The sequence below is a fragment of the Oxyura jamaicensis genome, chromosome 5 (genome assembly GCF_011077185.1).
Source record: "Oxyura jamaicensis isolate SHBP4307 breed ruddy duck chromosome 5, BPBGC_Ojam_1.0, whole genome shotgun sequence".
NCBI classification, from domain to species: Eukaryota; Metazoa; Chordata; class Aves; order Anseriformes; family Anatidae; genus Oxyura; species Oxyura jamaicensis.
Window position 1 is genome coordinate 38,344,803 of NC_048897.1, and position 22,935 is coordinate 38,367,737.

Consider the following 22,935-nt stretch of genomic DNA (forward strand, 5'->3'; position numbering starts at 1 on the left):
AAAAAAAAAGTCAAAATTTGCATTAAATTTGTGTTCAACTTCATTATTCAACGCACCTGCAGTGATACAACTTTTTCTTCTAAGTTCTCGGCTTTTTTTTTCCATTCTGCAGTCTGTTTTTGGTGTTTTTCTAACTCTGCTGAATACATGGCTTTTTCTTCTAATGGGTTAAAATACAAAAAGAAAAAAAAAAATCTTAATTCATAGTAAGTATCTCTCTTTAGGGTGATACAAAACTGCAAAACCTTAGCATTATCACATCTGGTTTTCACAAGGTAGACGTGGAATTCTATTTTCATACATATGATACTGACCATTGGTTTTCACAGGGCCAGAATTTTACTGCTTTTTTTCAAAAGACAAAATCTTCTAAACTTCAAGCTACCAAAATGGAAACCAGTTAACTATGTACTTTTAAAAGCACCAAAAATGGTAACTATCCCATCTGAAAAATGCGTGTTGCGATCTTTGGCATTTCTTGGTAAAACTTACCCTGTTGGAATTGCTCTAGCACCATCTGCAGGTTGGCCAGTGACAACGCATACTGTTTCACTTGGTCCTGTGAGATGGTGAGCTGTAGCACAGTTTCATCTCTCTGCTTGGAAACCAAATTTAATTGCTCTTGCAAAGATTCGACCTGCAGGCTAGCTTGATGACTTAATAAAAACAAATTATTTATTTACTAAGATAATGAAGGAAGTCATCACAGAGAAAATTAAACCACAGCAAAAATTAATCTACCTTTAATTTTCACTTAAATTTATAAAAATTAAGTAATTTCCCCAAAATTCCTCTTAAAAACAAAGAAACAAACAACCAAAACCCTAGCAACACACTTTAAATAAGACTGGAAATAAAATTTTGGCAATACAAAAATAAGAACAAAATTCGGCTTGAAGTGCATTAGCAAAAGACAAAAATAATCTTTTTGTCCACTTTCGTATAAGTATGTTTAACAACAAAAAAAACACCACAAAACAAAACACACACACACACCTTGCCTGATTCAATTACTACATGTATCAACAGATCTTTCTATCAACTATTATTTTAAAGCCAGTCTCCAAGAACTCAATATATCCATCCTGACCACCACTGAATATCTATTTAACTTCCCATTAAGCAGAAATATTATGAACCTGATTTACTCCCATTTCAGTCTTTCTTAACAGTGCATACTAGGTAGGAAATAGGCTACATTTCTTGAAAGACATTTGACAAGTTTTGGTGAAGAATTAAGAAACATTCTGCCAGTTTTTATTAAGCCTTCTCTCAGCTCTTCAACTTTCTCCACAATTTTCTACAACAGTCTGCTCAGCTCAGAAATCTCTTTGCTGACAATGTTGAACAGAGCTCATTTTGGGCACTTAAGAAGTAGGAAAGACTGAAGTTACACAGATATATTTGATTAAAATACTAGCTCATTTGGACAACAGCACTAAAATACAAAAGTAATCTTGTTCAAAGTAACCAACAAGCCCACATTAGAGTCAAGACAGGCATTGAGTAATCTTAATATTTGTTTTAAAAAATGTTTTCATTGTTTTAGCTGAAAAATGTGATTATGGTAAATAAAAAACCACCATAATTAGCTCTAGCCTCTCCAATTGTGCTATCTATGAGAGCATCTATGCACCTTGCTTTATATGTATGTTAAAGAAGGTTCACAACAGTGTACACCTCTCTATGCTATAATATATAAAGTAAGGATGGGTACTCCTCTCCAAAACAATGTACGAAGTATCACAAGCACACCTGTGCATCCAAGTGTATACAACACTTTCAAATGCACTTTCAAAGTGAATGAAGCCTTGACATTGAAGGAAATTAACTTAATCTTTTCTGCTCTGACATATTCGATTATTCAATTATATTCAATTGATGGGTTGAGGGATTTTTGTTGTTTCTTGTTCTAAGCACTCTCAAAGATCTGAGATTTCTATAGTTGCTAGACAAATAACTTCTTAGTTCACAACAGCTACCAAGGAAATTTCAAATTACCTTCCTGATTTAGAATAAAAGTAATTCTTATATTTTTCTTTTCTCAATTGCCTAGCATGTTCTGGAATGCAAATTCAATAAAAGAAAACTATCAGCATCACTCCAGAAAACTGGAGAATTCACACCGCCACTGCTGGATAGATGAAAAGATCACCTGGCATTCTCCACTGCAGTAGATGAGGACACAAGTTTTTCTTCCAAAACTGAAACTTTTCTTCTTAGCTTGGCCTCTCTGTCTTCTGCAGCTAATGCTTCCCGCGTGTAGGAGTCCTCCATTTCCAAAAGGTGATTACGTAACCTCTCCAGTTCCTGATTTAGGCGCTGCTCTTTCTCACGCAAATGCTGTATCTGTGTAGAACATACCTTAAGTTGCTTGCACGATCAGTTTTCATAAATAATGTAAGCAAACAAATCATCCTTTGAAGCATATTGTCTGCATATTAATTTCAAATGCTTTTCATAAGTTACTGCTAACAAAAATAATGCAGAAAATACTGTAAGATGCAATTTCTTAGTCTTTATTTCTTACAGTTGTAAGTTATTTGGTGGTATACCTCACTCTGCAGGGCACTGCTCTCCATTTGCTTCTGTTTGAGTGCTACCATGACTTGGTCTCTCTCTTGCTGAAAAGTAACAGCCTTTTCTTGCATTGATTTAACTTCATTTAGCAGTTGATTCAATTCCCCTGTCTTGCCCTGTCGAAGACATAGAGGATTTCAAACACAGCAGTCTTATTGAAAGGGATGTAGTCTTTGCCCAGAAGAATGGAAAGAAAATACTAATGTAACAAGAAGTGCATGACACCCATGGCCCTATAGCACAGAAAACTTCAAAATAGTTATTTTACCTGAATGTGATTTCCCTCACACATTACCAGATGAACTAAAATTTATTCCTAAAAGACACTACAGTCACATGTAGACTTCAAACTTTCAGGTTTTCTGCTATGGGTGGAATGTTTTCTCTGTGGCACCTGCTTATTAGGACATGGACGTATGAAGCACCTGCCTAGGCACCTCAACTTGCCTGAAGTTAAGATGACTAAACGCATGAAGAAATCCTTAAAAACAAGCCATAACATGACTTTAGTTCTAGAGATCAGCCTTCAAAGAATCACAGCAACACCCACCGTATTTTCAACTGTCATATTTCAATGAATGAATTTCCATTTATAAGCAATTTGCTACAATTTTACATAAAGGAGGAACACATGAAGCAATTTGTCTGTTACCTCCAATTCACACATACACAGCCTGAATAAATGGATGCATTTGCAGTTACCTGAAGCTTTCCAGCATCCTTTTTACCATTTGTATCATATTATTTTGAAAGCAGATATTTTTATTGAATATGTTGGTAAAAAGTAAACCAATCTTTGCTTTCATCATTAGTACTTATAAGCTTCAATGATTAATGGAACTGAATACAGTATTTTTTTTCAGTAGAGCTGCAAACCTGCACCCAAATCTGCTGTTTATGCTGTGTTACCAGCTGACATGCACACAAAATATATTTGAACACTATTTTTCATAGTTCTCCATGGTGAACACAAAGTCTGCAAAAGGAACTTCTCTGATTTGTGAAGAAAAAAAGTCCAGACAATTGTTCCATGCTTGTGAAACTGAAAGCCCAAGCTGTCAGTGAGTGAAGAGGTCTGCAGGCCAAAGACATGCAAGACACAGAGAAGCTAACCAGACAATGCAGGCTTCCCAGAGCAGCAGCTACTGAAGTTACAATAATAATAATAATAAAAAATAAAATAGAAAAAAGGTAAAAGGCTGTATATTTCTTATTGGCACCACTGATGAACATTAGTCCCAATGATAATTCAAAGCTTTTTTTTAAAAAAAAATAATATAACTGTATTTTGATACCATAAAGATTCTATTTTTAATTCCATAGTATTTATTCAGAATAGGAAAGGGAAACCACCACTAGGAACAAACAGAGCTAAACATTTGTCTTACACATCTAACTTTAAAAAAAATCCTAATTTTTCACATATACCCAAGTTGAGACTTACAAATGATAAACTTCTGGATATATTACACTGCAGATTTATTTGGTAGTTTGAAAGTGCTTTGAAGAGATGTGAAATTTTCTATTATAATTACAGTGGGGATAAAATGAATGTCAGGTTATATTGTAATGGTTTGCATAAACATCACTCTGATAACCGGCAATGCTCATGATTTTAGAAAATAGAAGAGGATGTTAAATGCAGCAAGGAGAAGAAAAACATGGCAGGGGGACATTCGTGAGAAAAGTCTGAATAGTGGAAACCAGGATGAAAAGAATGGGGACCTGGAGAGAAAAAGCACAGTGGAAAGAAAGATGACATATTTAGAAGCAATTACCAGAAAAGACTGCCTACTAGGATAGATTAAGTTTCAGAGACTACAAAGCAATCAAAAATATCTATATCCTGGAGTTCTGTGGTTTTCCTGTAGTTTTGATAAATGTTTTCTTTTGCACTGTACTTAACTCCTATGTTTCAAAAAGAATGGTGATTCACATATTGCTTCCTTAATGCCAGCAGTACCAGTTCATACATGCTGTTGACCTGAGTATCAACAATACTCAGCCACGTAATTCTTTGGCTCCTTTAAAAAAGATTCTTACTCCGATTACTTACACAGTAATTCATAAGCCACTGTAACTTTTCTCTGAACACACTTCAAAAAAAAAAATACTTTTCCATATATCAAATTGGGAAGAGAAAATATTAATTTAGTTTGTCCAATGTTTTTATCTTTCTTTTTTTTCACCAAAGCATCTCCAGCTGTAAAAGATGACGTGTGAACCCATTGATCTCCTAGCAATGCTATGAAGCAACCAAATTGGAATGACACTTGAAGAAAACATTGAGAAATTAGTCTTTGCCACCTCTGCAAGTTTGAGCAATGTATAGTAAAAACAATGTAGTACACTTAATGAACAACAGGCAGAAGCCAAAATATTGAGCTGTTCAGTAAATGACAATTTTTCAAATGAACAAAGAACATGGGTTATGAATACACAATTAGCAGATACAACTGTAAGCCACTTACCTGCTGATTTTTCATTTCTTAACTTTGTGGGGAAGGATTTTTGTTGTAATGCAAAGCAGTAAGGAGTCACAAACAAATTTCAGGCAAATACTTGATGCCTACATATACATGAAAACGCACTACAGAGCGACTAATTTCAAAGATAATAAATGTGAACACACATACCTGTTCTTTTTCTTTCAGCAATTTCTCAAAAGTGAGAGCTTTTTCCTTCATTGAGTGGGACTCAAACTCTTTCTCCTTCAGCATCATTGAAAATTGCATATTAGTCTCCTGAAGTGCTCGGAATTCTGTTTCTTTTTCCCTACAACTTGCAACTATTTTTTCATTTTCTTCTTTCAGTTTTCGAATATCCATTTCTAAAATTAGATTTCTTTCTTTAAGGTTAGTCACAGCTTGCTTTAAAAGTTCATTTTCGTTTTCTTTGTTACTAAGATTTTCACTCACAGAAAGTAACTGATCACTTTTAGATTTAATCAGGATGTCTTTTTCTCTAAGTGATTTCTGTAAGACATCATGTTTTTCTTTGATCTGCCTCATCTCTGAATCAGTCCCCTCTTGACCCTTTCTTTCAAGCTCTGACGCTGCAGCCACAGAATCAGATAATCGTTGATTGTTTTCCTGAAGAGTCCTAATAGTTGAATCTTTTTCTTGCAACTTTTTTTTCAGCTGTTCCAATTCCTTCTGAAGGAGCTTAGTTTCATCACTGAGCACTTCAGGACCACTGCTTTGAATGACTGGAGGCTGTGAAATGATGGAAGCCATTGCTACAGATGGTGTTACCAAATCAAGTTTACCCAGGAGAAGATCCTTGGTGTTATGAAGCTGTCCTATGGTGTGTTGAACTTGCGCTAATTCCTGACTAAAACTTTTCAGCTTTTTCTCATTCTGTTCATAACTCTGAATCAAGCCATTATAATCTACCTGCAATTTTGAATTACTATCACTTTCAACTGAAATCTGTGCTTGAAGTTTGTGTAATTCTTCTTGAAGGTGAGCTGACTCATGCTGCATGTTCTGAACCGTGGTTATTACCTGTTGCTTCCACTCTTCCATCTTCTTTACTTGCTGTTTTAGTTTGTCACGTTCTTGTAGAAGTTCCTCAAACTGGTTACTGTTAACACCTCCTGGACCGCTGTCAGTACCTGTACTGGAGGTCTGCAAGACAGTCAATAAGGTTTGGCATTTTTGACTTAGAGCATCTATTTCAATATCTTTTTCTCGAATGATACGGGATAAATTCTGAATAGTTTCTCTAAACATGTCTTGGCTGCTATTTTCAAATCTATTAGATAATTTTTGATTCTCTTCTTGCAACCTTACCAGAGCTGCTTCTTTAGCAGCCACCATATCCATGATCTTATGATACTCTGTTTTCAACTGACTGTTCTCTCTTGTCTTTTCACTTAGAACTGCTAGTACTTGTTCTCTTTCCATGACATACGCTTGCAGCTGCTGCTGAAGGCAAAGAACATCCTGCCGATAGGAAGCTGAGGAAACTCTAGCGTTGAGGGCCTGTATTTCTAAGTCCTTCTCTTGAATGATCCGAGTAAGTTTGCCGACTTCATCTTTAGACAACTGATCAATTTGTTGACTTAGAGAAACATTCTTTTCATTTAGAAGCTTAATCTCCATCTCCCTTTCTTTGATACCTTTTACTAGTCTTTCAATTTCAGCTTTAGATAAGTCATGTTTTTCATTTCCATTTTCTCCATTAAGTGTCTGAACTTTGGTTACCTGAAAAAGATCAGAGGAATCAGTCTGAATAACCTGTCTCTCTTTGTGTAACTGAGTCTTAATTTGCTCAATTGTCTTCTGTAAATTTTTAATTTCCTCATCCTTCTCTAAAGAAAGCCTTTCATGTGTGACATTCATTTGTTCACACTGAACTTTAGACTCATCTATTTGCTTTCTTTGCTCCTGCAAAGACTGTTGAAGTTGCACTGTTTTTTGATTCTGATCTTCTATTGTTTTTTTGTGAACTTCTATTTCTTCCTCAAGATTATTCTTTATCACTTTTAACTGTGTTACCTCACTTTCAAGTTCAATAATAATATCTAGAGTTTTAGGCTCAACCATAGGTGTAGATCTACTTTGTTGGTCCTTAAGACGTTCAATTTCTTCTTTCAAATGATTATTTTCTTCCTTCATGATGGCAAGACTTTTGTCTTTTTCTTCTAGATTTTGTTTTAAGACATCCTGCTTTTTTGAAGCTTTCTTATATTCCTCAAGTTCCTGCTTTACCTGTAAGGCTTGATTTTTAAATTTTTCAATAAATTCCTCTTTTTCTTTTATGAGTTCTGTCAACTGCTTTTGCCCTCCTAAGCTAGTAGTCAACATCTCTTTCGTTTCTTGATGGTCAATTTCCATCTGCTCCATGTTCCTTTTGAATTCTGCAATCTTAAAGTCTTTCTCTTGATTCAATTTAACTAGACGTTCGTGTTCAAGCTGCAACGCACTGGTATCCATACTACGTGCATTCGATAATTCCTGAATAGTTTGCTCATATTTCTGTGCTTGCTCAAAAAGCCGCTTTTCAGTCTGGTTTAATTCAGTTTCCAAATGCTTTTTTTCCATTTTCAAGGCTTCCACAACAGTGTCTTTTTCTAAGTAAATTTTATTCTTCTCAGATATGGCATCATTTAATTCCTGTTTTATTTCTTCAAAGGCTGTTACTAACTTCCCATTTTCTATTTTGAGATCAGATAGAGATTTCTCCAAGTCTTCATTTCTTTGTTTATTTTCCAAAATGTTATTCTGTAGTTTTGCAATTTCTACTTCTCTTTCTTTCAGAATCAGATCTTGACAACTGTAGTTAGATTCCTGATTACTTTTTTCTGTTAACTTGCTCGAGGATACAGAAAGCTCCTCCTCTCTTTCTTTTAGTCTCTGCTGCAATTCTTTAATTTCTTTTTTGTTATTCAAGTTACAGTCCTGGGACTTCTTTAATTGTTCCTGAAGATCTTTAATTGTATTTTGAAGCTGCTGTTTACTTATATGCAAATCATTAAGTGCATATGAACATTGGCTTAATTTTTCTTTCTGACTATCTAACTCCTTAATAGTTTCCATCTTCTCCATTTCCAGTTTTGCTGCTTTCTTTCTTTCAAAATCTATGTCTATTTGCAGCTGTTTGGTGATACTATCAGCTTGTATGCGTTGTTTTGACAGCTTCTCTTTCAGTGTAATCACATGCTGAAATGAACACAAACAAGAACGCATTAGGAAAGGAGAACCAGCAGACTTATGCATTTTGTTTTTATCAACTGAACAATAAAAAGTTGCCTGAAAACAATGTTTCCTACTTAAAAAACTAAGTTGGCAAGTAGTATCAAGTAGTCAATACTAAGTAAATTAAGAACAAATATAAAAGAAATAGATTGCCTTTCACTGAAGACAAAAATACCATCTCCCCCCAAAAGAACCCTAACTACCTAAACCAAGGAACTCAAAGAGAACTATCTATGGAAAAGAACTAAGAGCCAGAACTTTTCAGAGAAGTTGAAACTGGTATTCAGTAAACACCCATTACTTAAGAACAAGTAGGTTTTAAATGAGAAAACAAAACAAACAAACAAACAAAACATAACTGAGCATATATCTGTATAGCCAATTTTCAATTTCTTGCTTGACTGTGTTTTAACACCCTTGCTGGGATTCATTTCATAGAAAATTATTTTACCTGTTGAATTCCATAAAGCAAACTGATACTGGAAAAACATGTTTTGCCACTATGTATTTAAAGGTAAAATATATCAGGACACTCACAAAAAGGCATTATTTTATTCTGTTTACATATAATCTGTGGCCTTTTCTCCACACGCAAAGAAAAATTAAGTGGTATTTAATCAGCCTCTGGAAAGTAATACCCATTCTGGACATGCCATATTTGTTTGTCCATAACAAGTGGGTTTCTTGCACTTCAGAATTTCATATCAATATGGTAGATACAGTGAAACACTGATCCTTTTTTTTTTTTCCAGAGGTTAACTTATGTATGTGTGAAGATAAGCTTAAAAAATAAACACACAAATCTAAGTATCTATTCTCCAAATTCAGTAGGTAGTTTCCATGTTTATTACCTGAGTAGCTTCTTGATTCTGCTTGTCTAGTTCTTCCAATGCTGCTACTAACGTTTCTCTTTCAGCAATACTTTCATTTAATTCATGTTCTTTCCTTTCCAAATCTTGCCTTAACTGATTTAGATCTGAAATCTGATCCTCCGAATTCGTAGAAAGAATATTCTTATTTTCATGTTGTGCATGTAGCAGTTCCTTCTCAAGTCCCTCCTTAAGTCAAACAAAATGTATTAAGTATTAGCCTTTGTCTTGACAAAATTTGTAAACTATTTAGATTCAAAACGGTTTCTTTTTTTCCTCAACAGTAAAAAGAAAGCATGCATTTTTACATTGGGATCTCTAGGTGTACACAAGTAATATCCCAGGTACTGGAGAAGTGGTATTCACACTACATGCATGTGATAATTCCTCAAAAGTTTACTCATGCTTCTGTGCAATAGAAAAGTTATGCAATATTAAAAACAGAGAAACTGAAAATAGCTGAATGCTGAGATGTTATGCTTGACCGGTGTGTTCATCCAACTACAACAATCAATTTAGTATTAACAACATTTAAATGAAAAGTAAAACAGTACTATATGCCAAAAAGGTGTTTGAACATTTTAATATTATTTCTATACAGCATGAAATAGCTAAACAACACTGTCCAGAAAATCTAACATACATACCTTTTCTTTTTTAAGTTTAATGTTTTCTTCTTTAAGAACCTGTAGATCTTGTGTAAATGCCTGAATATCTTTCCCTGTATGAGTTAAACTGTCAGCCTACAAAAATACAAAGAGTATTTAAATAGTGGAATACTCCAGGTAAGGATCTGGAGCATTTAAAAAACACAACCTGTAATTAGTCTTTACCTAAAAAAATTTATCAGGGGAGGAACATTGATGAATAAATACCTCCATGATACGAACACACTTTTACACTAAAATATTATCCATCTAATAATTCAAAGGGAAGTTAATGTAAAATTAATACTTGAAAAGTATGATACAGCAGCCTAAGTAACAACGTAATAGGTTGAACTTTACTGGTTTTCTTCAACAGAGTATGCTGTGGAGTTTCACAAATCAAAATGTATTGCTTCTGATTTCCACATGCAATTAAGAAATTTAAAACCATTGCCTCCATTACAAGATTATAAATAAGTGTGAATACTCCAAAAACATATACTGACAAGAACATGTGTTTTCCATCCGTTACTATTGTTCTGAACCTTTTTGGTTTCTTAATTTATAAGTTACTTTACCTGATTTAAACTTGAAAGTCTTGCTATTTCCTTTTCTGCTTCTATAAGGGAAGACAAAAATAATAAAGTTTTACTACTTTCTAAACAATAACAACACAACCCAAATCCTCCTCCTACCTTGCCCCAGCAGAACTCTGCTGCTCAAAAGAGAATAGTTTCACAGCATTTTGTGACAATACTCTATTTTTTTAAGAAACGGTGCTGTAAAGTTTTTAACTGCAGCATCAATCAACAATGCAATGTAGGGCATTACTTATACAACTGAATCCACTCAGGACAACTTTCAGTATTGCCTGAGTGCCTCACTGTGGTATAAAGATTTTCTACATAAAGACATGATTCTAAAATAGATAACCTATAGTGTTTCTTTAAAGACAGTAACATCAGACTACTTTATGCAGAAAATGCATATTTTTACAATTTAAACAAAACTTCTACTTAGGTTTACTTTAAAAGAAAGAAAAATCCTATCAGCCGGCATACATGATTACACGAAACAGAAACTCCTACACAAATCATGCTAATCCTAATTATACTTTCTTTTCTGCTTGCCCTTATCTCAGTGGACAACTTTTATTTAAAGCAGCAGCTTTTAAATGTACATATTCTCCTATTCAATTCCAAATCATTGAAACAAATTCTGAGCATTAGAAGTTGAAAATATGTGAAAATATATTAAAAAGACACACAAAAAAATAAACCCACATCATCTTTGTACCTAACAGTGCTTGTTGTAGTCTGACGACATTTTCTGGTAGCATCATCTTGGACTGGAACTTCTGTTCTTTCAAGAAAGCATCTTGCTCTGTGACAGAACTTTGAAGCATACTGAAGTTAGATTTTAGACTTTCACATTCCTGGGTTATTTGGATTTTTTCTACCTTTAACAATTCTTGATCTTTCAAAAGAATTTTGTTTTCTTCTTTGGCAGAAGATAATTTCTGATTTAATCTTCTTATTTCATCCTCTAGGTCTTTTATAATTTGCAAGTCTTCTGCTTTTCCTCCTTCTAGATTCTGAGCACTCTTTTTCTGTTCGCTAGTTTTAGACTCATCCACAACATCAGTGCTTACACCATCTAAAAAGCAAAAGGGATCAGATTTGCAATACTAACCAACTAGTAACTTTTTAACAAAGTTACTTCCACTCCTCCTATAGTCTCAAAAAAAAGATATGATTGATCATCATCAACCGACAACTAACTTAAACAGAATTAACATTTGAAGCAGTATCACGCATGTGAATGATTTGATAAACTGCCCTTCAAATACTTTCGAACTCCTTGCTCTAAATGGTTTTAAAAGGTGTTGCAAGACACATAGTTCAAGATTGAATTAACATATACTTGACCAGGAAGGGTGCGTAAGATTGAAGGCATTCATTTATTAGGGCATGGAATCTGACAGTCTTCTAAGATTAATTTAAAAGAGACCCTAACTGACCTAACTTTTTGGGGAATATGAAGTACCTTCAAGACATAATGAAGGCTCCTCATGAGAACTACTGGGCTTCTACAATTTAATCATGGCACAGACACACGTGTGGTCCTTATGGCAACCTTCAAGCTTTTAATCTAGTAATCCAACTGGCACATAGTACTTCTCCAAAAAATTCAGGTATTCAACCCAACCACATTGAATTTAAGATACTAGGACATGTGCCGCCTTAAGCATAAGAGTGAAGTGGAGCTGAAATTCAGATTTCTAAATACAATCTACTTAATATTTACTATACTGTTGCTACATACATAATTGATACTTTAACAAAAATTCACTGCATATTAAATCAGAAAGTAATCTCAAAAAGTAAGCATGTGGTAACAAAGACCTTGCTGTAACTGATTCTCAAGTTCTTCAATTCGCTCTTCATATTCACTCAACTCTTCTCGATGTCGACGAGTTATCTCTATTAGCTTTTGTCTGTGTGCATCCTGCAATACTGAAAGTTCATGTTGATGGTCATCAATTTCTTGACTTAAATTCTGTTTAAGCTCCTAAAAATATCGTTAGAGAAACAGAATGGTAACATACATTACAGAAGGTTAAGAAAGAAACAATACAAAAGAAACAGAAGTTTTCCCTAGTAAAAACAAAAGATTTATTAAGGGATTTCTCACAGAAAAGGCCAAGTGTTTTTTTTTTAAACATTTAAAAAGTCATTTGTTTAAAAATATATTTATGCAAACAATATGCTCTAGACAACTACACAATAGCAAATATTAAAAAAGGATAGTATAAAGATTACAGTATAAGAAGTGGATACAGCAGGACATACCTAATAACTTTCATGGAAGACTTTAAGATTTGTTTTTTGCATCTTCAGTGAAAAAAAGCAAGGTGTTTATGAGAAGGGAGGAAAAACTACTTGGTGTATCTAAAATTCAGTCTCAAGTCATCAACAGCTTGTTAAAGCAATTTGTCCTCATAAATGCTAATGGCATTCTTTTAAGCTTAGATACTATGTACATCAAATTACATAAACACCCTCACTTTCTCAGAATTGGCCATGTTTTGAAATTTAGCACAACAACATTCCAGTCAGCAGTACAAATACATGTCCACATGCATTTTTGAACAAAGAAGATGCAAGTGCTAGTGTTATAAATATTTTTTTTAACTTTACTTGTATCATGTGCCCATACATAAAACCATCAATAATACAGCATAAGCTAGGAACAGTTTGTCAAAGTTGTCATCTTACCTTAATGATATTTTGCAGCTTGCATATTTCACTTTGTTCAGCAACATTTGTCCCTTGTACTTTGGAAGACTGAGAAAAGAAAAATCACACCTCTATGTGGTAATTATGATTAATACACATTTTTCAAGTAAGCACATCCTCTTTTGATAATCAAAGGTAGAAATCAGCAAAGGTAACATGAAGCAAATACGAAGCTTCTAACATGAAACAAATTTCAACTCTATGCCTAAAATACACCCAGAAAAGTGTATTTAAAAAAATAATAATTTTCTATTGATTTTTTTTATTAGATGCAAATGTATAATGTTTGTTGGGGAAAGTAGGGACATGACACTATTGCACCTAGTTACACAAAGCAACAGGATTGCTTAATTTTACTCCTGTATTTCCATGTAGAGGAAGTAGTATATATGAAATCAGGCTATAGTTGAGAAATGACTCATATCAACAACAGCCTGAAAGCCTTTCTTGCATCCACAGACCATAACGTACAACTGACATATCAAGCACTGAGAGAAGAGTAAGTAAACACAGCATGTGTATTCAGCTAGCACATTTGATAGTATCATGTTGTCAATAAGCAGGTGGTATCACAGCTAGGTAGAAGAAAAGTGCTTCTTGAAAGGCTCCATAAAAATGAAACCCTGAAGTAGTATTATTTTAGGTGAACATTTATGACAAGCTTTTCCTTACTTGACAAGTCATGCTTAAAAGCATCACAAAAAGGCACTGGGAAAACAATTACTGAACGTGTCGCTAGTTATGTAATGGCAAAAAAAAAGACAGATCAGCAGGTTTCAGCTCTTCCGTCAAATCGTGTTGCTTCTATAAATTTTATAGCATGAAGTTATAAAGACCCACTTCACAAACACCAAATGAAATGAAAATACTAATTTGGAGGGGAGGGGAAGACAGGGGAAATCACTCACCTGTGCAATCTGCTTCCAGTGGTCCACCTCAGATTCAAGCCTAGAAACTTGATTGGACAATCTGTTTATTTCCTGTTGAGACCAGATTAGATCTCCAAAATCCATGTCATCTCCTTCAAACCCTGAGGAATGTCTAACCACTGGAACAAAGGAAGCTGACGTAGCAGCTGGTTGCAAAGCAGCAGCTGACTGTGATGACTGAGCAGCCGTCTGTACTTTCTGCAATTGTTCCTGCAGTGCATTCTGTCTTGCCTTTAGATGGCTGATTTCCACCTGAACATATAGAGTACAATGCATTGTTTCAGTAAGAATATCAAAATATACCCTATTAGTACTCCTATGAAACATTAACCAACCAAACAACTCCATCCCAGCATAAATTACTGGTCACTTCCACTAAAAAAATAGAGGAAAATAAAAAGTAAAGGAAAAAAAACCCTTGAACAGTCTCCTAATGAAGAAACGCTGTCTTAGCTGATGTGTTACAAGGCATCTCACACAAGGTACATATTAAAAGTGTTAATACTTCTTAGTTAAGTATTTCTACACCTACTCCTATAGAAGTTTCTGCTGATTTTTTCAGTCTAGGTACCTATTTACTATATCAAGATACAAACTAATAGGTTGTACAAAAAAAATAAATCAAGATGTTTAAAGAGTTCATTCAAATATGGAAATTAAACATGGCATTATATGTTATTTACATTTATTTTATGCTAAACATCTCAATATATTGCAAATTTACTTACATTAAGCTAAAATATGCAATACTCCCATAACTACTGTTACATTTTATGAGCAGAATTCTACACATCTCAAAGTTCTGCTTCCTCTAGTTCCCCCACGTGTTCACAAATAAAGCAGAAATAAAACTCATTTTGTATAATACTCTAGGCATAGTGGCCAACATTCTTCATTTAAAAGGCTACAAAGGCTCATGTTACATAGCAGGTGATAAAATTGGTGTGGTTACGCCAAAGGGACACTTTCTCAAATTATGAAAGGTAGCTCTGTTTCCTTTAATTGCATACTTTAAGATAAATAATTACAATATCCACAGACAATATAACCTCTTCAAATGAGAGCCTGCTCCCACTGTCTTCCTAGGCAATTGACCTAGAATGCAAAGCAGTTAAAGTATCATTTCTCAGTGATTACAGAAACAAAAATTCTGATACACACATGACATTCCCAGTTTTCTCTTTCCTCACTTACCTCCTGGCAGCTCTGCTTACTTTATGTGATTCAATGAAATTCATGTCCTGGTCTCTCTTTGTCTATATTAATAAACAACCAATCCATAACAGTACATTTACAACTCTGAAACCTCAACTGAAAGGCCACAGATACTGTAACAGCAAAAAAAAAAAAAAAAAAAAAAAAAACATAATGCATATTGGACATCTTTACATACTTTACTCTGTATCATACCTCTTTCTGTTGCAGCTGATTCCGGTACTCTATAGATAACTGCTTTACTTGAAGCTCTGCTGCTTCATGCTTTTCTTCTAAATCACTACAGATTTTTTTCAGTCTCTCATTCTAGCAAAAATGAGAAATGCATGTTAGTAAATTCGGAACGGTTCTTATAGAACTAGAAAAGCAGAAGCCTGCTGAAGAGTGGAAAAAAAATCATTTAAATAGTATAGATTTCTCACATTATTTGACTCAAATCACAGTAGCTCTAGCTTCCACATGTGGTCCCAAAATCAAGTTCATACCCCAGCTTTCCATTTTTGTATGACATGGTGGTTTTTAGCAGTCTTAAGTAAATGCTAAGAAGAAAAATTCAAGGCTGAATTACACATGGAACTTAAAAATAGCCACAGAGCATAATGGGGGTTAAGATCCATACAGACCATTATTCTGACATTGGTCAACAGGATGAGGGTAGGCACGAAGTAGAGAGGGGACACCACCAGGGCAGCTGACCTAAACTGACCAAAGGGATATTCCATGCCATGTGGTGTCACAGTCAGCAATAAAAGGTGGGAAAGAGGAAGGAGAAGGGAGGGTAGTCTCGTTATGAAGATATCTGTCCTCCCGAACAACCACTACACGTATTGAAGCCCTGCTTCCTGGGACATGGCTGAACACTGCTCGTTAATGGGAGGTAGAGAATGTTGTTTTTTGTTTTGTTTTCCCTGCTCTTTGCTTCCACACAGCCTTTGCTTGTTTTTTTCTTCCCTTTCTTTTCCCTTTAATCAAATTATCCTTATCTCAACCTGCGAGCCTTTTTCTTTCCATAATACTTTCTTCTCCCCATCTTCTTCTGATGGGTGGGAATGAGAGATTGGTTGTGGTGGAGTTCAGCTGCCCAGCAGGGTAAAACCACCACAACATGAAACACTATAAACCAATTAACCCTTTACCAGCTAACATCTACCAAAACTTACAAGAATTTTGCATTTGCAAGCTTTTCACAGCCAAGGTCTACTGCTACAGTACAAGGCCCCACAATGAGTAGTAACAGTTGCAGAATACACCAGTGAGCACAAGATGAAAACTCACGCCACAAGCATATTCCTATAAATATATTTGTCTCCCTGACTGTGGTGGCAGTTAGTCAGCAAAGAAAAGAGATGCATTCTAACACCCCTGTTACCCTTGTTTCTAGATTTTCCCAAAGCTGAACAACTTTTATGCAACATTTCATCTTCACCAGAAAAAAATCATACTTATTGTTTTTAATTACAGTAATGTTCCAAAATTTCTTACTTCAGACTTCAGTGCTGCATTAATACTTTCTATTTCTCTGAGTCTAGAATTGGACACATGGAGCTCTGTTGCTGCATCTGAAAGAAAAGGGAAAATTTACATTTTTATTAACTCTTCATATGTTGAGTAGATACTACTAGCTGTGCTCTTTACTAATAAGTATTTTTTCTTTAGACTGCTTTAATGTTCACTCCTATGTAAGTATCAATAGCTGCTTTTATTGAACACATTATTTTTCAGACCAGAATCTTTCTGAACCTTATTTAGTTCTCCCTCATCTAGTCTTTAAGTTGGATCACAAAACAAATGGCGAAAGTATGGAATTAATCTTTAAAATAAGTGAATTGAAAAAGTTTTTACTTGACTGTTGTGTGTCACAGAATCAGTTTTTCATTCAGGACTTTGGTCCTGACATGATTGTTGTGCGTGATTATTTCTCAATGATTTCATGTGAAGGTTCAAAAAAAAGAATTAGCTCCATAAGGTACATACAACAGTGATTAACTAAATTTAGTCAGGAAAACAAACAAACAAAAAATAACAAAAATACCCACACTACAAAACACCAGTCCTGCCCTGCCCTGCCCCCCTCATATAAAGGTGAAAAATCCCTGTAAAACTCACTTTCATTTACAAAGGCAAAACAATCTGACCATAGCAATTTATCTAACACAATAAATACATTATTCTCCCCGGATCCTTGTCCTCTAATGATCACCTTTCTTCAAATAATCTATGTTTACTTCTTCCATGTCCCACTTTTTACAAGTAGAAATAGAACATTTAATTATTTCATTTTATTAATGAAACATAACAATTTATTGGCCATAATGCAACCTTGACTTTTTTTCATAACTTGGAATAAATAGAATTGTGCAAGTAAACACGGTATTTTACAATTTCCTATGCGATGCTTAACATTGGTGCTGCTTAAGTGCTGCAGAGGCTGCGTTACGGCCATAAAAACTGTTTAATTGAAGATGTTAGCATATGTAATCCACAAACACCTTCATTAATTTGGCTGGCAAAGCAGCGAATGTAAGAGATAACATTAAAAAATAGGATAAAAAGGAAGGAGAAGAACTACTTGAGAAGTGTTCCTTAGGCCACATGGTATATGAAAGTCTTTAGGGAGCAGAACATGTAGATGCCATTGGATTTTTGCATCCCCAGGTCAGAAAGCCTAGTACCCCGTAACAACACAAGCTACTTTAAAAGTTTTAGGAAATGGAATTTGTTCACAGCAGCATTTAGCAGTCAAGCATCTCTGGAAGCAACTACAGGAAATCAGCCCCCTCCTGCATAAACCAAAGCACAGATCTGCGTATCAGAATCACAATTCGGATTTTAAACCTGAAAACAAAGACACTAGATGACTACACTGTTTATCAATGTAAAGTTAAGTTTCCAAACTAAACCAATATGGATTTGGGAATTTAAAATAATTTAAAGCATATCCTTCAGAAAAGTGAGAAAAAGATAACTTCTCAATTAGAATAAATCTCTCTCTTCTAAGCATTTTACACATATATCAAAACACCCATTTATGTCAGACCACTGGTGTCCCACTGCTATCAAGATTTATGCAATATTTCACGATGTTTCACAGCTGTGGAGCTGCAGACAAGGTACAGTTGTTTAAATCCACGTTCTAAGGAGGGCATTCACAAGCTCTCTGTGGTTGGTATTCTTAATACTTGTTTTAGAATACTCACTTTTCCCAATAAATTGTACTTTTAGGATGGCAAATACTTGTGATTTTAACCTATTGATACTTATCGCCATTTTATACGATTGCTTTGCTATAAAACCAGAAGTTTTACTCAAATACTCCTATTTGAAAAGCATTACTAAAAACAGAAAGAAAATTATATCGTCTAGAATAAGTTTATTATGACTTTATTGAACATTGTCCTCTGATGTCTCAGCTGTTTTGTTTTGCCTGTTGTTTTGGTTTTAGTTGCTTTGTTTAATACCAGTCATTCTAGCCTCTGATCTCTATACAAGGCCCACGATCTCCTGCTTGGCTGTACGGAACAGTAGACGTTGACTGCCCTACCAAAATATAAATAACAAAACCTCACAAGCCCTGGACCTTTGCCTGTGTGACACGTCAGACTTGAGATAACACCAGTGGCAGAAAACCTCGGCAGTTTTATGGAGCCACTCTACAAGCAGCTAATAAAAACGGAGACTCCGATAAAGTAGACAAACATGACGGTGACGGCCGTGTGTTGTCATTAGTGCTGAGCGCTACACGCCATTCAGAGGCTTCAGAATAACAAACCCACGACAGGTTCGCCTCCCGTGTCATAGCCTAGGAACGCGTCTGTTTACCCTGAGGATCCCGAGGGGGAACAAAACGCCAACACAGCGAGCCCCGGCACCGGCCGGCAGCTCGGGGGGCTCCCTGCGGGCACGGCCGGGCCCGGCGGTTCCCCGAGGGGCGGCCCCAGGAGCGCTGTGCCCCCCTCCCGTGCCGCCCCATCCCCTCTTACCGCCCACTTCCTCGGCGCCCTCCAGCAGGATGTCCTTGGTGAAGCTGGAGAGCTGCCCGGTGAGCGAGGACAGGCTGCCGCCCACCTGCCCCAGCGACTGGCCCAGCCCCGAGCCCAGCCCGCCCAGCCACGACGCCATGGCCGGGCCCGCTCCGAGCCTCCTCCCTCAGCAGGACCGCGGCCCGGCAGCCGCCTCGCCGGCCGAGAAGGGAAGCGGCCGCTTGCAGCCCCCGGGGGCCGAGGCTCCCCCAGCGGGCTCGGCGGAGCGCTGCCGCCGCCGCCCCGCGCCTCAGCGGCTCCTCCCGGCCGCCACCGGCGCTGCCACCTCGACGGCCGCCATCACGGCTCCGCCCCCAGCAGCAGCGAGGCGGCGGCAGGCGGCTACAGCGCCCCCGAGCGGCCTGGCGGGGGAGCGGGGCGTGCCGGGAGCGGGGCGGGGCCCTCACGGCTGCTCGCCCGCCCTGTGAGGGACGCGGCCCCGCCGAGCGGGGTCCTCTGGCCCCCAACCCTGAGTGGTTTATAAATGGCAGGTTTTTGGTTTGATATTTACCACCTTTGTAGTTATCCATAATAAAAACTGTCTAGTAGTCACCCACTTGAGATCAATCTCCGATAAAAGTACACAGAATTAGAATACCTGAATTAGAACGCCTCCTACACGAAATTCGGGAAGGTGTTAGTGCTGTGTTACAGTATAAAATGTAAACACACAACTAAATCGGTTTTGCTACTTTAAAACATTGCTTTTAATGGAGAATTAATTTTCCCTTATTAGGAGAAATGCCAAAAGGAGAGAGCCAAACACGCCATGCAGCATTTCCTGCAGCTTGCAGTGCTCAGAAGAGCCTTTAGCACAGCTCATCCTAAAATAAAATGTCTGTGGGAAATAAACGACCCTTCTTTTCCAATAGTCTGTGGTTAATTCATTTTATAGAAAACTCTTAACATGTTTTAAATAAGATCAGGGATGTCATCCAAACTTTAAAAAAATATTTAGAGAGGATAAATATCATACCTGTCCATTAATTTTATAAAGCCAAGTAGGGAAAGAAGACAGCAAGTAGCACAGAGGTTCTTTCCCCACACTTCTTAAAATTATTACTCTTGAAATACTGGAAATTGACTATTTAGCATTGCAAACCAATTTTATCTGTCTGACTCCATCTCCTGTTGATAGTGGCACTGGGTGGAAATCAGCCGGTGTCTTCTGTGGATTGACTGGCTTACAGAAACAATACAGCATGCCCTGAGAGTAAAGCATATGCTTTTAGCAAAACAGCATTCACTTATTTTAAAATTAGAGAGCATACAATTTTAAAAAATACAGCACAACTATAACCAATGCCAACTTTCTTGCTAACAGTTGTTCTTTGCATAATTCTTGAAACATCAACAGATGAAAAAGAATCAGTGATGAGTTATTAGCAAGTTATTAGCAGGAGAAAACTAGCCAACTGCTAACGTATATATGACACCTGATCCAAAGCTCACTGATATCAAAGATGGGATTTTAATGTTGAATGCTTCTGCGCCCCATCCACGTGCAAATACTGCGGTCAAGAGAGAAACATTAGACACTGTATTTTTAAAAAGTGATATCAAATACGGCCTTACATATTTGTGTCTATTTAAAAAGAAATTTCAAAATATTAAACACCACTACCCTTTTCCATTCAGAACAATTACAAAGCATTTACGCTATTTTAAAAGGGTTTTAGTGTCATATGCTTTATATACAAAAAAAAAAAAAAAAAAAAAAAAAAAAAAAGACAAAAGTTTTCTAGGAATCTATGCCAAAAATGTGATACTGAAAGTAGAGTCTCAAGATGAAAATCTACTACATACAACTGTCAGGTGTGAGAGGAACAATTATTCCCTTAGGAAATCCTAATTCCACACTGTTTTGTATGTAAGGGGGTTTTATCTAGCGATATAATTTTATCAATATTTGCATAAAAACTATCAAAACTTTCCTCATTTCTTCCCGGTAACATCTAAATGATTACACCTCTTGTAAAACCTTTTTATAAGTTTCCCCTTCTGAATTTACAGTGGCTGTACCAGGGTAAAAAAGAAGTGCAACAACACTTTTCTAAATAATGTAAAAGCATTTTGATTTTGTGAAAGCAGGTGAAGAGACAGATGGACTTTAACATATCCTGAAGAGCTAGAACTAGAGAAGTAGAAGTACATTAAATACTGAATTGTTCCCTCAGTTCCCAAAATGCAAATAAGGCAAAAAGTGTGTATGCAGGTTAAAAAAAATAAAGTTTATTGCAAAATGCTTTGCTTTCAAGATAAAAAGTTGGATACAAGAAAACTACTTACTTGAATATAAAGAATATTTGGACTGTTTATACAGCTTAAATGTATTAATATGAAGACCATCAATATGGTTTTAACTCAAACAACTGATCATGTGCATGTGGTGAGTATATATTATCCTCTGGATTTTTATTTTTCATAAGTATGAAGATTTCCCAGAAGTTAAGCTTATTTAAAATAGCACAGTACTGGCTTGTAACATGAACAACCATTTCACAAGCCCCTAAAAAAAAAAAAAAAAAAAAAAAGAAAAAAAAAAAGAAAAAAGTTTCTACTTCGCCTTTTCTTGGCTTCTTTTTTGGAATCCTTTAAAGCCAACTTTGAAGCACGTGGTGGTAACAATAATTGTGCAATAGTAATACTTACAAATATGAGTTCTGGTGCTCCGTAACTCCATTCCCCATAACGTTTCTCACTGAGATCCCTGTTTGTACATTTCCATCAGGATGTTTGAAATAGTTACTAAATACTAGAAAATCTCAAGACTGCTCCAAATAACTGCAGCACATTCCTGTTTGTTGTTTTTGCTTGTTTTTTAAAGAGCCCTGTCAATTTTGTAATTTAAAAAAAGCAGCTTGGAAACAACACTATTTGTTTGAGATAGGGAAATAACACTGCTTGTTTGTGCAGATGTTATTTTAAGCACAACTATTATGCCCACCACCCACCATTTTATAAATTCGTAATAAATGAAATAGTCTGATATTAAAACACATTGGAGACTTCACTTTGTGTTGGTAGTACTCCAGCTGAGAAATCTATATATGCCTTGCAGTGTGAAGCCTCCGAAATACTAAAGAATGAAAAATAACAGAAGCACATGCTAGCTGAAAATTACATTTAAACTTCCTGCTTGTGTTTTGTTGAAGATGTTCAAATGGTACAGAACCCTAATGTAAACCAGTGCCATATCAGATTAGTACCGAGCCCAGAAAAAAAAAAAAGACAATTTAAATAGATCATAATACTATGCCTAACAAGAACTGGATTCAGGCATGACTGCATGACAACGCTTTTTCCTCATGCTTCCATTACAAAATCGTGAAAGCGGTTTACACAATTATACTTATTAACAGAACTAATTGTGGAAGATACCTAGCAAGTATCGCTCATTCCCCCTATACATTTGATTTCTACAGGCAGAAAACCACAAGTTATGTCAGATGGACTGTGAGGAAAACAGTAAACATCTATTGGATGAAGTATGAAGTTCCCTTAAATATCAGAATTCCAAAATTTATTAATAAATCAATTTATGCTTTTTACAGTAAGCCTTTGGCCTAAAGCTACAACATGGGGAAAAACAATATTTCAGCTTCAATAGGAATAGGTTCTAAATCAGTATCTAAAGTATCATATTTATGAGCATAGCTTGGACATGTTGAGAAG

The 22,935-nt window shown here is 36.0% G+C and overlaps 1 protein-coding gene across 2 annotated transcripts in view; it reads right to left on the reverse strand.

The window, feature by feature from the left end:
- Positions 1-19,574, reverse strand: part of TRIP11 (thyroid hormone receptor interactor 11) — a 31,505-nt gene extending 11,931 nt beyond the window's left edge. The window contains exons 1-16 of one of the 2 annotated variants that reach the window (XM_035327869.1): positions 19,222-19,574; positions 16,724-16,800; positions 15,437-15,547; positions 14,006-14,278; positions 13,077-13,145; positions 12,204-12,369; positions 11,095-11,454; positions 10,377-10,417; positions 9,799-9,894; positions 9,134-9,340; positions 7,296-8,246; positions 5,217-6,788; positions 2,556-2,696; positions 2,156-2,349; positions 493-656; positions 57-160 (exon numbers count right to left, since the gene is read on the reverse strand). In XM_035327869.1, coding sequence (XP_035183760.1) covers positions 57-160; positions 493-656; positions 2,156-2,349; positions 2,556-2,696; positions 5,217-6,788; positions 7,296-8,246; positions 9,134-9,340; positions 9,799-9,894; positions 10,377-10,417; positions 11,095-11,454; positions 12,204-12,369; positions 13,077-13,145; positions 14,006-14,278; positions 15,437-15,547; positions 16,724-16,800; positions 19,222-19,360 — 4,665 coding nt within the window. In that variant the 5' untranslated portion in view covers positions 19,361-19,574. Of the gene's footprint in view, positions 1-56; positions 161-492; positions 657-2,155; positions 2,350-2,555; positions 2,697-5,216; positions 8,247-9,133; positions 9,341-9,798; positions 9,895-10,376; positions 10,418-11,094; positions 11,455-12,203; positions 12,370-13,076; positions 13,146-14,005; positions 14,279-15,436; positions 15,548-16,723; positions 16,801-19,221 lie in introns of both variants that reach the window. The other variant, XM_035327868.1, reaches the window with a different exon arrangement.
- Between the last annotated feature and the right edge of the window lie 3,361 nt (positions 19,575-22,935).